Source organism: Carlito syrichta, unplaced genomic scaffold (assembly GCF_000164805.1).
Source record: "Carlito syrichta isolate Samal-C Ts95f unplaced genomic scaffold, Tarsius_syrichta-2.0.1 Scaffold301619, whole genome shotgun sequence".
Classification (NCBI taxonomy): domain Eukaryota; kingdom Metazoa; phylum Chordata; class Mammalia; order Primates; family Tarsiidae; genus Carlito; species Carlito syrichta.
This window is the reverse complement of record NW_007245715.1, coordinates 780,667-796,027: the sequence shown is the minus strand read 5'-3', so window position 1 is coordinate 796,027 and position 15,361 is coordinate 780,667. Positions and strand designations below refer to the sequence as shown.

Sequence of the window (15,361 nt, the reverse complement as noted above, 5' to 3'; positions counted from 1 at the left end):
AGATACATTATCATCGCAGTTTTGTAGATAAAGTAACTTATCAAGAGAAGTTAAGCAACTTGTCCAGAACACACATCTGATGAATAGTGGAACTGGGATTTGAACTTGGGCAGCCTAGCTTCAGTTACTGTCACTATGCTTCACTGTTGAAAACTTTGATGATTACATAAACACGATTTCTAGGATATTTTAGTAGAATAATAATTCTAATTTATTCAGTATAAAAACCACTAGTTTTGGAATATAATGGCATTTGTGTTTATTCATATTTCATAAAGATGTAATTCATAATTCTGCTATGTTTTTAATTAACTGTGTTATGATCTCTGCTTGCTGACAAAATACTCATTTTTTAGGATGCTATTCCTATGATCAGTAAACTGAGGTACAATCCCAGATTTGACAAAGCTTTCAAACATGTGTTTGGGAAGACACTCATTTGTCGTAGCATGGAAGTTTCAACTCAGCTGGCCCGTGCTTTCACTATGGACTGCATTACTTTGGAAGGTTTGTAATAGTAATTCTTTTTTTTATTTTGAGTTGGAGTCCTCACTCTGTTGCCCAGACTGGAGTGCAGTGGCCGCTCCCGGCCACCGCAACCTCGACTTGCTGGGCTCCAGCAATCCTTCCACCTCAGCCTTCCAAGTAGCTGGAACTACAGGCGCGCACTACCACGCCCGGCTAGTGTTTTGATTTATTGTAGAGATGAGGTCTCACCAAGTTGCCCAGGCGGGTCTCAAACCCGCGGGCTCAGGCAATCCACTCACCTCAGCCTCCCAAGGCGTGGGTTTACAGGTTGAGTCACCAAGCCCGGCTTGTAATAGTAATTCTTAACTTGTACAGATAAATTCTTATGAATCATTTAATATGCATAATCTGTGTAATATGTCATTTGAGCTGTATGCATGCCTGATGTAGTATATCTTGTATAGCCATTCAGAGTCATTTTAGTTTTAAGTGTGTTTGAAAATTCATGTTCAATTATTCATCATCTTTTAAATAGTTGGTTTGTTCAAGTGAAAGTCTAAACATGGTCCATGCTTGATATTTAGTTAATATCTGTTCTGTGAAATCATTTGGTCTATAGCAGAGGTTCTTAACCTTTTTTTGCACTGTGGATTCATTTGGCTGTCAAAAGTTTTAAATGCATAAAATAAAATACTTTGGATCATAAAGAAAGCCAAATATATTGTCATGGTTATCACAGTATTTTAAAAAATATGATACAGGCGCTGGGGCATGGTGGCTTACACCTATAAACCCAGAGCTTTGAAAAGCCAAGGAGTTTACTCGGAGCCAGGAGTTCGAGACCAACCTGGCAACATGGCAAGACACCATTTCTACAAAGCATTTTTTTAAAAGTAGCTGGATGTCATGGTGCACAGCTATAGTCCAACTATTCTGGAAGCTGAGGTGGGAGGATTGTGTGACTCCGGGAGCTCCAGGTGTGGTGAGCTCTGATTGCCTCATTGCCCTCTGGCCTGGGCTACAGAGCAAAACCCTGTCTCAAAGGGAAAAAAAAGTATGATGTAGTAATTTGTTGTTTAATGTATTCACAAACAAGATTTAGTAGTGAGCCTAACAGTTATCATAATTTTAAAGTACTGATGTATGTAAACATTATTTTTAGATCTGTGACAAGTGGAATTTAATATGAAAACAGCTCTATTATTATAAAATTGTCTATTATTTATCTTGGTAGCAAAATCACTAATAACACTACTGTGGTTCTTGTCCTGCTCATTATAGAAGGAAATGCTAAATTTTATTTTGAGGTTAGTAAAACTAAAGATATAAATGTTTTCCCCACTCACATCACAGGTTCCTTGAACTTTATCTGTGGACTCCAGGTTAAGAACTCCCAGTATATAGGTTTATTTGTCTTACCTTTTGTTTTTTCTTCTCTCTATATGTACGTTTTGTTGTGGTTGTTTTTGAACCATCTGAGAATAAGTTTTAAAATACCATGGTACTTTATCACTAAAGCTTAAGTATGCATCTCCTAAGAATAAGGACATTCTCTTGTATAACTGCAGTATCATTGTTACACCTAAAAAATGTAACATTGACCCAATAATGCCATCTAAACAGTATCCACATTCAATTTTTCTCAATTGTCCCAAAATATTTTCTATCTAGGATCCAGTCAAATATACATGCAGTGACTTCTCTTTAGATTCTTTTTTTTTTTTTTTTGAGTTGGGGTCTCACTCTGTCGCCTAGGCTGGAGTGCAGGGGCACACTCACAGCCACGCCAGCATTAACCTGCTGTACTCTGACGATCCTTCCGTCTCAGCCTTCCAAGAAGCCAGAACTATAGGCGTGCGCTACCATGTACAGCTAGTTTGTTTATTTATTTATTTATTTATTTATTGTAGAGACCAGCCTGGGCTGAGCCTCCAAGCCTGGCTAGAATCTTTAAATATAGGACAGTTCCCCCATTCCTTTTCCTCCCCAGTCCTCCATGAAATTGATTTTTTTTTTCTTTTTTAAATAGAGATGGGATCTTTTTCTTTTTTAAATAGGGATGGGATCTTGAGCCGAACTCGGTGGCTCAGCCTGTAATCCCAGCACTTTGGGAGGCTGAGGTGAGTGGATTGCCTGAGCCCGCGGGTTCGAGACCCACCTGGGCAACTTGGCAAGACCTCATCTCTACAATAAATTAAAAATTAGCCGGGCATGGTAGTGCGCACCTGTAGTTCCAGCTATTTGGAAGACTGAGGCGGAAGGATTGCCGGAGCCTAGCAGGTCGAGGCAGCAGTGGCCGGGAGTGGCCACTGCACTCCAGTCTGGGTGACAGAGTGATACTCGAACTCAAAAAAAAAAAAGAGAGATGGGTTCTTGCTGTGTTGTCTAGACTGGTCCCAAATTCTTGGCCTCAAGCCATCCTACCTCAGCCTCCCAAAGTGCTGGGATTATGTAGGCATGAGCCTCCATGCCTTTTTAAAACTTTTTTTTTTAATGTTTTAATTGATTTTTTCATAGAAAGTTTCATTTTCTGGGTTTGTTTTATTGCTTCCTCATTATTAGATTCAGGTTAAACATTCTTGGCATGAATGCTGTATGAATGATGTAAACTTACTGTGTCTATAGTATGTCCCACTGTTAGTGATACTTTAATCACTAGCAGACTTCTCAGTTGCAAAAGTGCTTTTCCTCCTTTGTGATTAATGAGTGATATATGGGACTGTTCTTTAAGAATACATAAATGTCAGGTTCCTTGACAACTTTTTTTTTTTTTTTTTTGAGTTGGAGTCTCACATCGCCCAGACTGGAGTGCAGTTGGCTGCTCCCGGCCACCACAGCTTCAACCTGCTGGGCTTCGGCGATCCTTCCACCTCAGCCTTCCACCCTAACAACTTTTTACCAGTTGTTTTAGCATCCTTTTTTGATCCTTGACTGAATCAGTTATTACAATGGGGGTTTCAAACTGGTGATTTTAAAATCCTATCATTACCTCTGTATTTATTAGCTGTAGCTCTTATGTAAAGAATAGTTCTCTCATTTTTAAAAAAGTATTATTGTGATTAATGGATTCTTTTTTCTAATTCAATGTGTTACCACATTGTCATTATTTTTGGTGCCAGATTTTTCTGAATATGGCCAGTGGAAATTCCAAGCTAGGTCCTGTGTCCTATTGACATGTCCTCAGTAGTCTTTAGCACTTACTTGCCTTCTGGCAGATGTTCAGGCTTACCTCAAAGGCATCTAAAAAAAAAAAAAAAAAAAAACCTGCAAATTTTAGCATTCGAAAGCAAAATTTTTTCACGATGACTTAATTTTTTTTTTTTTTTTTTGAGTCAGAGTGTCACTCCATCACCCAGGCTGGAGTGCAGTGGCAAGTTCAGGGCCACCCCAGCATGCCTTCAATGTAGGGCGCGTGCTACCACACCTGACTAATTTTTTGTTTTTTAATTGTAGAGGTGAGATCTCGCCAAGTTGTCCAGACTGGTCTTGAACCCCTGGTCTCAAGGCATTCCTCTCCTCAGCCCCCCAAAGTGCTGGGATTACGGGCTTGAGCCATCACACCCAGCCATGCTTAACTTTTCAGCCAGGCTCGGTGGCTCAGCCTGTAATCCCGCACTTTGGGAGGCTCAGGTGAGTGGATTGCCTGAGCCCACTGGTTTGAGACCCACCTGGGCAACTTGGCGAGACCTCATCTCTACAATAAATCACAAAATTAGCCAGGCGTGGTATCGTGCGCCTGTAGTTTTGGCTACTTGGAAGGCTGAGGCGGAAGGATCGCTGGAGCCCAGCAGCTCAAGGCTGTGGTGGCTGGGAGCGTGCCACTGCACTCCAGTCTGGGTGACAGAGGGAGACTCCAATTCAAAAAAAAATTCTTAACTTTTCAATTATCATTATGTAGTTAAAGCTTTTTAGATCAGTTTTTTATTATAAGTCAGTTTATCATTGAATAAAGTTGTCATGCAGAATTACTACCCTTCTTATGTTTTGTTTACAGGTGACCAAGTCAGTCATCGAGGTGCTCTAACTGGAGGTTATTATGACACAAGGAAGTCTCGACTTGAATTACAAAAAGATGTTAGAAAAGCAGAAGAAGAACTAGGTGAACTTGAAGCAAAGCTCAACGAAAACCTGCGCAGAAATATTGAAAATATCTTTTTGTTTTGTGAATGATGATAGATACTGTGAAGAAATAACTACATTTTGGTTGCCATATATAATTTTTTGCATGTTGGGTTTGTTTTTTAATATATATAAAAATTTTCTTGTGTTTTACTTTGACCTTTATTTAACTGCAGGGGCTTAGGTTTTTCTATTTATCTTCTGAAGACTAAGGGAAAAAACTAAAAGTTATTTTAATATTGATCCTTTGTTTAACAGATAAATAGCTGATAGCAGTGAAAAAGAGTCCAAGGACTACCAACATTAAAGGTTATATCAGGCAAAGAGGAAACTGAGAAGGACTGGTCAGTGAATCACAAAAGGACACCTGGTTAGTGTTTCAAGGAAGATAGTGGGAGGCATCGGTAATGTAAAAAATAAGAATTGAAAAACGTTCATTAGATTTTACTATCTTGAGGTTATTCATCACAGATTTAGTGTTAGTGAGGAGATGGCCATCAAATATCCAAGTCTGACTAACCATTGTTCTTTTACATAAAAATGGTGTTACATGAGGAGTAGCTAGTTCAGTTCACAACTGAAATAATTGTACATATGCATTTTTAAAAAATAACCATGGTACTTTGGTACAAGGCAAAAGTACTTTATGTGTGCTTCCTGTTTTTTCACACAATATGAAAAATACAGGTACTTGAGCATCAAGAATGATTTCTGCTACTTCAAGGGCATTCTTGAGTGAAACTACCAAAGACAAATAAGTACCCTAGCTTTGACTATACAGAGGTCTATAATCATTTGAGAATTGCCTAGCTTTGCCACGATGTTAGCACAGATAATGGAGAAATATTAAGAAAAAGGATGTTGACAGTACATGCTAGTTATCTTCCTATATTTGGAAATCCAGCTAGATTGAATATTCTTCCCCATTGGGCAAGACTTACTTTTCATGTATAATCCCTAACATAGTGCCTTTAAACATAATAGACAACACAGTGAATATGTATTGAATGAAAAGACATTTTAAAATACATAGTATTGTTAATTTTCAGTTAGCTTCTATTAAGGTTTTTCAACAATTTTTTGTATAGCTATTAGTAAAATAGTATACGTGTTATTTTGGGAATGAAATGGTGAGGTGAAATGTTCTACGCTTTTTTTTTATGACTGAACATGTTTGGGTAGTGAATAGTACAATATAGTATAGTTCAGCTTTGTTTTGGTCCATAAATTTGAGGATATAACTATTATTTAAAGGTAAAGCAAAAGGGGATGCACTGTGTTGTGTTTATATAAACTTAAAACTTATATTTAAGACCAGGAGAGAATTTTCCTTAGCTTTCTATATGGATTAATAATGAAATTGATCAGTTGATGAACCAAATGCAACAGATTGAGACCCAGCAAAGGAAATTCAAAGCATCCAGAGACAGCATATTATCAGAAATGAAGATGCTAAAAGAGAAGAGGCAGCAGTCAGAGAAAACCTTTATGCCTAAGGTTCGTAAGTATATTTTCTATTAGAGATAATTTATGGTGGATCCTAAATTATATGGGTTATCCTTGAATTTTATGTGTTCTGTTTTTGTTTGAACTTATACTTTTGGACATCTGTATCTATCTATACTATCCTTATACCCATGAATACCCAGAGTCTCCTGTTATTGATTGCATTAAAACTTTCTGTCTTCATTGGACAAATAGACATTTTAAGCTGTGGCATAATAGTACTATCAGATGGTCAATATTGAATTTGTTAGTAACAATTTTTGTCTGTATGCACCATGCTGTTGACTATTTGATTGCATTTTGTCCAGATTGTATTAAAATGAGTAGAAAGTAAGCTAATAAGTGATGATATATTACTGGTCTGGTAAACTTGAAGTAGTTTTGACAGATCTTTCTTTTTAGTACATCAGTAGTTCTAAAACAACAAAGAATTTTTTTAAAAAGCACCCAACAGCCAGGCTCGGTGGCTCAGCCTGTAATCCCGTGCCTTTGGGAGGCTGAGGTGAGTGAATTGCCTGAGCCCGCGGATTCGAGACCCGCCTGGGCAGCGAGACCTCATCTCTACAATAAATCAAAAAATCAGCTGGGCGTGGTAGCACATACCTGTAATTCCGGCTACGTGGAAGACTGAGGCGGAAGGATCGCCGGAGCCTCGCAGGTCGAGGCTGCGGTGGCCGGGAGCGGCCACTGCACTCCAGTCTGGGCGACAGAGTGAGACTCCAACTCAAAAAAAAATAAATAAATAAAAACAAAAAAGCACCCAACACATTCTGGCAACTTTTTGTCTTTATGAACATGCTTGAAGATTTTTGTATAGGTTTATCACAGAAATCTGTTTCCACTTTTTCGTTATTATGATTAGTATAATGACTAATACTTTTATTAATTAATGGATAATCTGTCATATAGCAACGTAGCTTACAAAGTTTGGAGGCAAGTTTGCATGCTATGGAGTCTACCAGAGAGTCATTGAAAGCAGAACTGGGAACTGATTTGCTTTCTCAACTTAGTCTGGAAGATCAGAAGAGAGTAGATGCACTGAATGATGAAATTCGTCAACTTCAACAGGCAAGTACAACTAACAGGGAAAAAATTTTCACTGAAAATTGTTGTGAAAAGTACTTTTCTTGCTAAATAAAGGAATGTAAAAGAAAAGGACATTGAGAAAGTATAAAAATGAGACTTGGGCTTATAATACGCATAAGAGTAAATAAGATTTTAGTATTTCTAAACTATTCTGGGTATGTTAGGATTACACGGGGAATCTTCATTTTCTTTCATCTTTAACTCTTATTACTTATTAGACATCTTATTCTTATTAGCAAGATTGATCTTGTTAGCTTTGCTATATTTCTTAATCTGACCACCTTTATATATTTTACATTATTTTCATTAAACATTTCAATAATATTTGGTTTTTTAATACGTAGATATAAACAGCAAACACTGAGTCCAAAAAATGAAAAGCAGGAAAAGAAACTATTTTGACAACATGCTTTATAAAAAAAGCCAGGCACAAAAATTTAGCATTGTGAATAGATAAGAGAAAAAAAAAAGAAAGTATAGAACTTTTTGGAAGGGTATAAAATAAATCATTTCAGCTAATTTGAGCTCAGGTATGGAAAGGACATCAGATCAGCAGCATTCCTATGTGTAAAATGTGCGTGCTTATGCAGAGAACTAATTTCTTTTCTTAATTCTAGGAAAACAGACAGTTACTAAATGAAAGAATTAAATTAGAAGGCATTATTACTCGAGTAGAGACTTATCTCAATGAGAATCTGAGAAAACGCTTGGACCAAGTAGAACAGGTGTGTGGTTTTTTTGAGGGTTCCTTGATGCCCATAACCTAATGAAAGTGGTTATGTGAGAGGCTCTGACTGAAAGCATGGGCTTTGGGGACAGAAAGCCTAGTAAACTGTCCATGGGCCTTGGGTTAGAATTCTACCACTGCCACCTGGTGTGCAATTTTGGGCAAGTCATTTAAATTTTTAAGTCTTAGATAAGTATAATTGTACTTGTTTTGTATGATTGCTATCCTGGCATATTCTAGATGCTCAGTAAATGTTAGTTAAGGTTTTCTTAGCAGTAGTTAGATATTGAGAAATTTTCTAATAATTATATTATTACTCCCCTCCCCCCCGCAGTGGGTACTTTAAGAATTTGCAGTTGACCAGACATGGTGGCTCACACCTGTAATCCCAGCACTTTGGGAAGCAGAGGCGAGAGGATTGCCTGAGCCCATGACTTTGAGACCAGCCTGGGCAACATAGTGAGACCTCGTCTCTACAATAAATCAAGAAATGAGCCGGGTGTGGTGGCGCATGCCTGTAGTTCCAGCTACTTGGAAGGCTGAGGCAGATGGATCACCTGAGCCCAGCAGGCCGAGGTTGCTGTAGCTGTGAGCATGCCACTTCACTCCAGCTTGGGTGGCAGAGTGAGACTCCCAACTTTTAAAAAAAAAAATTTGCAGTTGTATGAAATATATGTATTTTGTTATTTTCTTGGAATGGCTATTCAAATAAAATAGATAATAGAAACTGCTAGAAGTCATAACATTTTTAAACTAATAAAGTTAGTGTTTTATATTTTAATGCTCATAAATCCTTCTGTGTTACAGGAACTTAATGAACTGAGAGAGACAGAAGGAGGTACTGTTCTTACTGCCACAACATCAGAACTTGAAGCCATCAATAAAAGAGTAAAAGATACTATGGCACGATCAGAAGGTGAATTTTTATGTAGTAAAAATTTTTTTTGGTATTTAGCTTGTTTTTGTTTACTATAAAATTAAATATCCAAATAGGCAAAAAGTAATTTTTGTGTTTTTATTATCTTAAACAGTTTATGGTAATTGGAGTTCAGTAGGTTGACTATAAATATGAGGGAGGACCCAAAAAAAGATTGGAATTATCTTTTGGAGGGTGAGCCCCTTGTAATACAGTCAGAATTTGTTCCTCTGACAGTCAACCAAAGTTTTTATCTGGAAGTTTTGAGAAGGTTGCACCACAAACCTTCTCAAAAGAAATGTCCTGGGTTGTGGCAAACAGTTGACTTGATCTTCCACCATGGTAGTGCACTTGCTGACACTGTGCTGAGCATTAGCAATTTTTGACCAAAAACGGCCTGACCCCTATGCCCTACCCTTCCTATTCACCAGATCTTGTCCTGTGCAACTTTTTTGTTTCCCTGACGAAAAGAGTTCTCAAGGGGAAACGTTTTGCAGATGTGGAAGAGGTGAAACAAAAAACAGCAGAAACACTAGAAGGCATCACAATTGACAAGTTCAAAAACTGTTTTGAACAGTGGAAAAGTGTCTCAATAGGTGTCATCAGAGGGAGAGTGCTTTGAAGGTGACTGAAGTTGAAACATGTATGAATAAATACACAACTTTTTTATAAGTTGATTCTGGGGTTTTTTTGGGTCCCCCTCATACATGTTGAAACCTTTATGACGATTTTATTAGAGACCATAAGTTATCATTTTGTTGACAAAAGTATGAAATAACTGAATCAGATTTCTCTTATTACTTAGTTGCTGAGGAGAAAATAATGGTTTTAGTTTTTTTATAAACATGAACAGTAATTGAAAACTATAGGCCAGGCTCGGTGGCTCAGCCTGTAATCCCAGCACTTTGGGAGGCCGAGGCGAGCGGATTGCCTGAGCCTGTGGGTTCGAGACCTGCCCAGGCAACTTGGCGAGACCTTGTCTCTACAATAAATCAAAAACTAGCCGGATGTGGTAGCACGCCGGTAGTTTCAGCTACTTGGAAGGCTGAGGCGGAAGGATCGCCGGAGCCCAGCAGGTCGAGGCTGCGGTGGCCGGGAGCATGCCACTGCCCTCCAGTCTGGGTGACAGAGTGAGACTCCAACTCAAAACAAACAAACAAACAAAAACTATATACTTGAGTGATTCATCTACACTCCTAATTTCATCTTGCCTTAAGTGGTTCATAAATTCTCACAGTAAAATTTAAATACAGAGCCTAAGCCTTACTTATTTTGGTAGATTTGACCACTAAAATGTTTGCTCAAATTACACTGGCTTTAAAATAGTCATTATAGCCTAATTTTGTTTTTTCCCCCTTTTAGATTTGGACAATTCTATTGATAAAACAGAAGCTGGAATTAAGGAGCTTCAGAAGAGCATGGAGCGCTGGAAAAATATGGAAAAAGAACATATGGATGCTATAAATCATGATACTAAAGAACTGGAAAAGATGACAAATCGTCAAGGCATGCTACTGAAGAAGAAAGAAGAATGTATGAAGAAAATTCGAGAACTTGGATCACTTCCCCAGGAAGCATTTGAAAAGTACCAGACTCTGAGCCTCAAACAGGTAAAGCCTGTTAAAAGGTTTTAAGTTTGAAGTGTTGTTGCAAATTGCTCTGCATATGAATTTGCTTAATACATACTGTTTTTTTGTTATAGTTATTTCGAAAACTTGAACAGTGCAACACAGAATTAAAGAAGTATAGCCATGTTAATAAAAAAGCCTTGGATCAGTTTGTAAATTTCTCTGAGCAGAAAGAAAAGTTAATAAAACGACAAGAAGAATTAGATAGGGGGTACAAATCGATCATGGAACTGATGAATGTACTCGAACTTCGAAAATATGAAGCTATTCAGTTAACTTTCAAACAGGTATGATCCTATTTATAGTTAATACACAGACACAAAGGACAAAAGCTTCAGCTCTTATTTAGTTTGTAAGGATTTTAAAACTTTATCCCCCATTAACAGGTGATCTAATACACATTAATAAATTCAACATATAGGTGGTTAACTTATAGTAACTTGAATGTTTTACACAGTTGTTAAAAGGATCCAGTCTGTTATTCTTGTTCCTAAGATTAAACAATGATTGATTGCTTTTCAATATTTGTCTTGTTTTAAGCAACTATATGTATAAATTCTACCTAGCAAAATTTATATTTGAATTGATGTGTTTTTTTTTTAAGGTATCCAAGAACTTCAGTGAAGTATTTCAGAAGTTAGTACCTGGAGGCAAAGCTACTTTGGTGATGAAGAAAGGAGATGTGGAGGGCAGTCAGTCTCAGGATGAAGGAGAAGGGAGTGGTGAAAGTGAGAGGGGTTCTGGCTCACAAAGCAGTGTCCCATCAGTTGATCAGTTCACTGGAGTTGGAATTAGGGTAAAATACCTTTACATTCCATTTTCCCAGGAGCATTACCATGGTAGAATTTATAGAATCTTTTGCAAATCTAAATGGGTACATAAAGTTGGGCATGGTGGCTCATGCCTGTCATCCCAGCATTTTGGAAGGCCAAGGTAAAAGGATTGCTTGATCCCAGGAGTTTCAGACCAGCCTAGGCAACATAGCAAGACCTCATCTCTAAAATAAAAATAAAAAATTAGCTGAACAGGTAGCATGTACCTATAGTCTCAGCTACTCAGGAGGCTGAGACGGAAGGATCACCTGAGCTCAAAAGGTCAAGACTGCAGTGAGTTATGATCATGCCACTGCATTTCAACCTGGGTCCAAAAAAAGTGTATGTGTGTGTATGTGTATTAAAAAATAAAAATAAAATAAATTGGTACATTATATGCAACAGTCTGTCAAGAGGAGATGGTGATTCTACCCCTTTAGGATATTAAATTTATAACATGTTTTCTTAGGTTTCATTTACAGGAAAACAAGGTGAAATGAGAGAAATGCAGCAGCTTTCAGGTGGACAGAAATCCTTAGTAGCCCTTGCTCTGATTTTTGCCATTCAGAAGTGTGACCCAGCTCCTTTTTACTTGTTTGATGAGATTGACCAGGCTTTGGATGCTCAGCACCGAAAGGCTGTGTCAGGTAAAGTTTTACTCTTGTACTTAGCAATGAGAACTTGCTTAAAAATAGTAGCTTACCTCTTTCATAGTGATTTCTTGTTGCCTGAGATATTTGGAAGGACTAGACAGGGTATATATTCATAAATAAAATACATTCTCTTTTAACAGGTTTTAGACTACACAGTTTAGTTTTGTGAGAAACAGATGTAATTATTTAATCTGTTGAAAATCTACTCCAATTAAAATTTTATACAAAAGTCTTTCTTTTTTTTTTTTTGAGTTGGAGTCTCACTCTGTTGCCCAGACTGGAGTGCAGTGGCCGCTCCCGGCCACCGCAGCCTGACCTGCTGGACTCTAGTGATCCTTCTGCCTCAGCCTTCCAAGTAGCTGGAACTACAGATGCGCGCTACCACACCCAGCTAATTTTTTTATTTTTATTGTAGAGATGAGGTCTCACCAAGTTGCCCAGGCGGGCCTCGAACCTGCAGGCTCAGGCAGTCCACTCACTTCGGCCTCCCAAACACAGGATTATAGGCTGAGCCACCGAGCCCGGCCAAGACTTTCATTTTAAAACTTTTTTTTATATTAGATTAGTCACTGTCATAAACAACATTAATTCTGTATTTAAAGAATCTAATCTTGTCAGGTGTGGTGGTTCACACCTGTAATCACAGTAATTTGGGAGGTGGCGGCGAGAGGATTGCCTGATCCCAGGGGTTTAGGACCAGCCTGGACAACATGGCAAAACCTCATCTCTACAATAGATCAAAAAATTAGCTGGGCATGGTGGCACGTGCCTGTGGTTCCAGTTACTTGGAAGGCTGAGACGGAAGGATCCCCTGAGCTCTGCAGGTCAAGGCTGCGGTGGCCATGAGCATGTCACTGTACTCCAGCCTGTACAACAGTGAGAGTTCTACTTTAAAAAAGTAATATATTCTTGAGTAAGTTTTTAAAAATCGTTGAGGAAATGGGTAGCAGAAGGAAGGTTGCTTTTGTTTTTTGTATGAGAAAACTTAATTTTGTTCTGACATTATTTCTAATGCTTTTAGAAGTTGATCCTTTATATATAACATATATATATTTTTTGAGTTGGAGTCTCACTCTGTCACCCAGACTAGAATGCAGTGGCACGTTCCCGGTCACCGCAGCCTCGACCTGCTGGGCTCCGATGATCCTTCCACCTTAGCCTTCCAAGTAGCTGGAACTACAGGCACGCGCTACCACACCCAGCTAATTTTTTGATTTATTGTAGAGATGAGGTCTCGCCAAGTTGCCCAGGCGGGTCTCAAACCCGCGGGCTCAAGCATTCCACTCACCTCAGCCTCTCAAAGCGCGGGATTACAGACTGAGCCACCGAGCCCAGCTGATCTTTTATATTAAATAGAACATCTGTGAGATTTATACCTAATTTAAGAAGTTAAGTTGGTAAATTTTATAGATGTATATATGAAATATAAAAGCCACAGGCTATCTTGACAGTTAAAAATTTTAGGTAATAGTAAAGATAGTTGCTTTTAAAATATACAGATCTCATGAGAAGAGGAATTTGCTAAATTATGATATATATATTTTTTTTGTTTTGTTTTGTTTTTTACAGATATGATCATGGAACTTGCTGTACATGCTCAATTTATTACAACTACTTTTAGGCCTGAACTGCTTGAGTCAGCTGACAAGTTCTATGGTGTTAAGTTCAGAAATAAGGTAATTTTATTTCACATAAAGTTTAAATTTGTTGGTATTCATTATATTTGTTGAATTCTGGTGTTATGTTACTTAAATAGTAAAGGAAAACTTAGAAAGTTGTTGCTTACCTGATAGTGGTATCTTTGTAAAGAGAAAACAACTTTTTCTTCAAATACCAATGACATTTAGCACTTTTATAGCACTCATTTAATTGCTTTTATTTTCATTGACATTAAGAAACTTTCCGTTCAGTCTATTCAATGTTTCTCTAATGCATGGTGTTTAACATTTATATACATTCATCTTATTTGGCTGGACTACACAGGTTTTCCTGGTGTCTTCCAACCTTAAGATTCTTTAGTGAAATCGCAAAGTAATAGAAAGTAAGCAAAAAGGTAGTTTAAATGTTTAGGCATAACTAATTTTGTCTTCAGAGCATTAAAATACAGATTTTTTTTTTTTTTTTTTTGAGTTGGAGTCTCACTCAGTCGCCCAGACTGGAGTGCAGTGGCCGCTCCCGGCCACCGCAGCCTCGACCTGCTGGGCTCTGGCGATCCTTCCGCCTCAGCCTTTCAAGTAGCTGGAACTACCGGCGCGCGCTACCACGCCCGGCTAATTTTTTTGGTTTATTGTAGAGATGAGGTCTCGCCAAGTTGCCCAGGTGGGTCTGGAACCCGCGGACTCAGGCAATCCACTCACCTCAGCCTCCCAAGGCGTGGGATTACAGGCTGAGCCACCAAGCCCGGCTACAGATATTTTTAAGCCTATGCATTGAACAAACACCACTGTAGTAAAAGTTTTACCAGTCAGTGCTTCAGAATCATTTTTACTTTATGTGCAAAATAAATAAGTGATAGGCTATGTATATTAAATGTTACCCTGTACAGTGCTAGCACTGATATATTTATTTAAGACTTAACAGATTTTGTTTTTAATGTTAATTGTTCTTCAGGTTAGTCATATTGATGTGATCACAGCAGAGATGGCCAAAGACTTTGTAGAAGATGATACTACACATGGTTAATTGGAAAATACTGCCCACTGGTTTGGAAGATGTGTATAATAATGAGATTCTCATATCCAGGAACTGTAAATTTAAACCTAAATATTTGGTCATTATTAATAGTTTTCAGACTTAAAGTATACATAGTCCTTTTATATTCCTGTCTTTGTATTTTATAAGATACTCTGTAATGTTACATTTCTACTTATAGTTTAAGAATTTTATTTCCTGCACAACTTTTTGTAAAGTGTCCTACTCTTGTTTTAAATCTTTTGAAACATGCTAAATATCCTTTCCTAATTATTTTATCAGTTATACTGCCTCTTTTTTTATAGCTTCGATTAAATAATTGGATTTATGACTAATTTAGTGTTTTATGTGGCTTTTCATTTGTCATTTTCTCTTCTAATGAGAACAACAATCAGATTGAATGTATGATGTCATTTTAACTTATCTTTAAAGACCCTAACTCCAAATACAGTTAGAACTGAGGTATTGGAGGTTAGGGCTTCAACATATGAATTTGGGGGAGGGTGACATAAATCAGCCCCTACCATGGTACGTTTATCTCCCAACATTGGTATATCACCATCAGCTAAATTCCAGATTTTTTTCAGATTTTTTTTTTAATCGGAGTCTCACTCTGTTGCCCAGGCTGGAGTGTGGTGGCACGCTCACGGCCTCTGCAGCCTCGACCTGCAGAGCTCAGGCAATCCTTCCGCTTCAGCCTTCCAAGTAGCTGGAACTACAGGTACGCACTACCACGCCTGGCTTATATTTCTATT

The 15,361-nt window shown here is 38.0% G+C and overlaps 1 protein-coding gene across 1 annotated transcript in view; it reads left to right on the top strand.

Moving 5' to 3' along the window:
- The window catches only part of SMC3 (structural maintenance of chromosomes 3), a 43,462-nt gene extending 28,520 nt beyond the window's left edge, over positions 1-14,942 (top strand). Inside the window, exons 18-29 of the mRNA XM_008054948.1 lie at positions 357-507; positions 4,463-4,615; positions 5,933-6,084; positions 7,003-7,161; positions 7,797-7,904; positions 8,714-8,822; positions 10,185-10,432; positions 10,525-10,737; positions 11,055-11,246; positions 11,732-11,909; positions 13,485-13,591; positions 14,526-14,942. Coding sequence (XP_008053139.1) covers positions 357-507; positions 4,463-4,615; positions 5,933-6,084; positions 7,003-7,161; positions 7,797-7,904; positions 8,714-8,822; positions 10,185-10,432; positions 10,525-10,737; positions 11,055-11,246; positions 11,732-11,909; positions 13,485-13,591; positions 14,526-14,597 — 1,842 coding nt within the window. The 3' untranslated portion in view covers positions 14,598-14,942. The remainder of the gene's footprint in view (positions 1-356; positions 508-4,462; positions 4,616-5,932; positions 6,085-7,002; positions 7,162-7,796; positions 7,905-8,713; positions 8,823-10,184; positions 10,433-10,524; positions 10,738-11,054; positions 11,247-11,731; positions 11,910-13,484; positions 13,592-14,525) is intronic.
- The last annotated feature ends 419 nt before the right edge of the window (positions 14,943-15,361 follow it).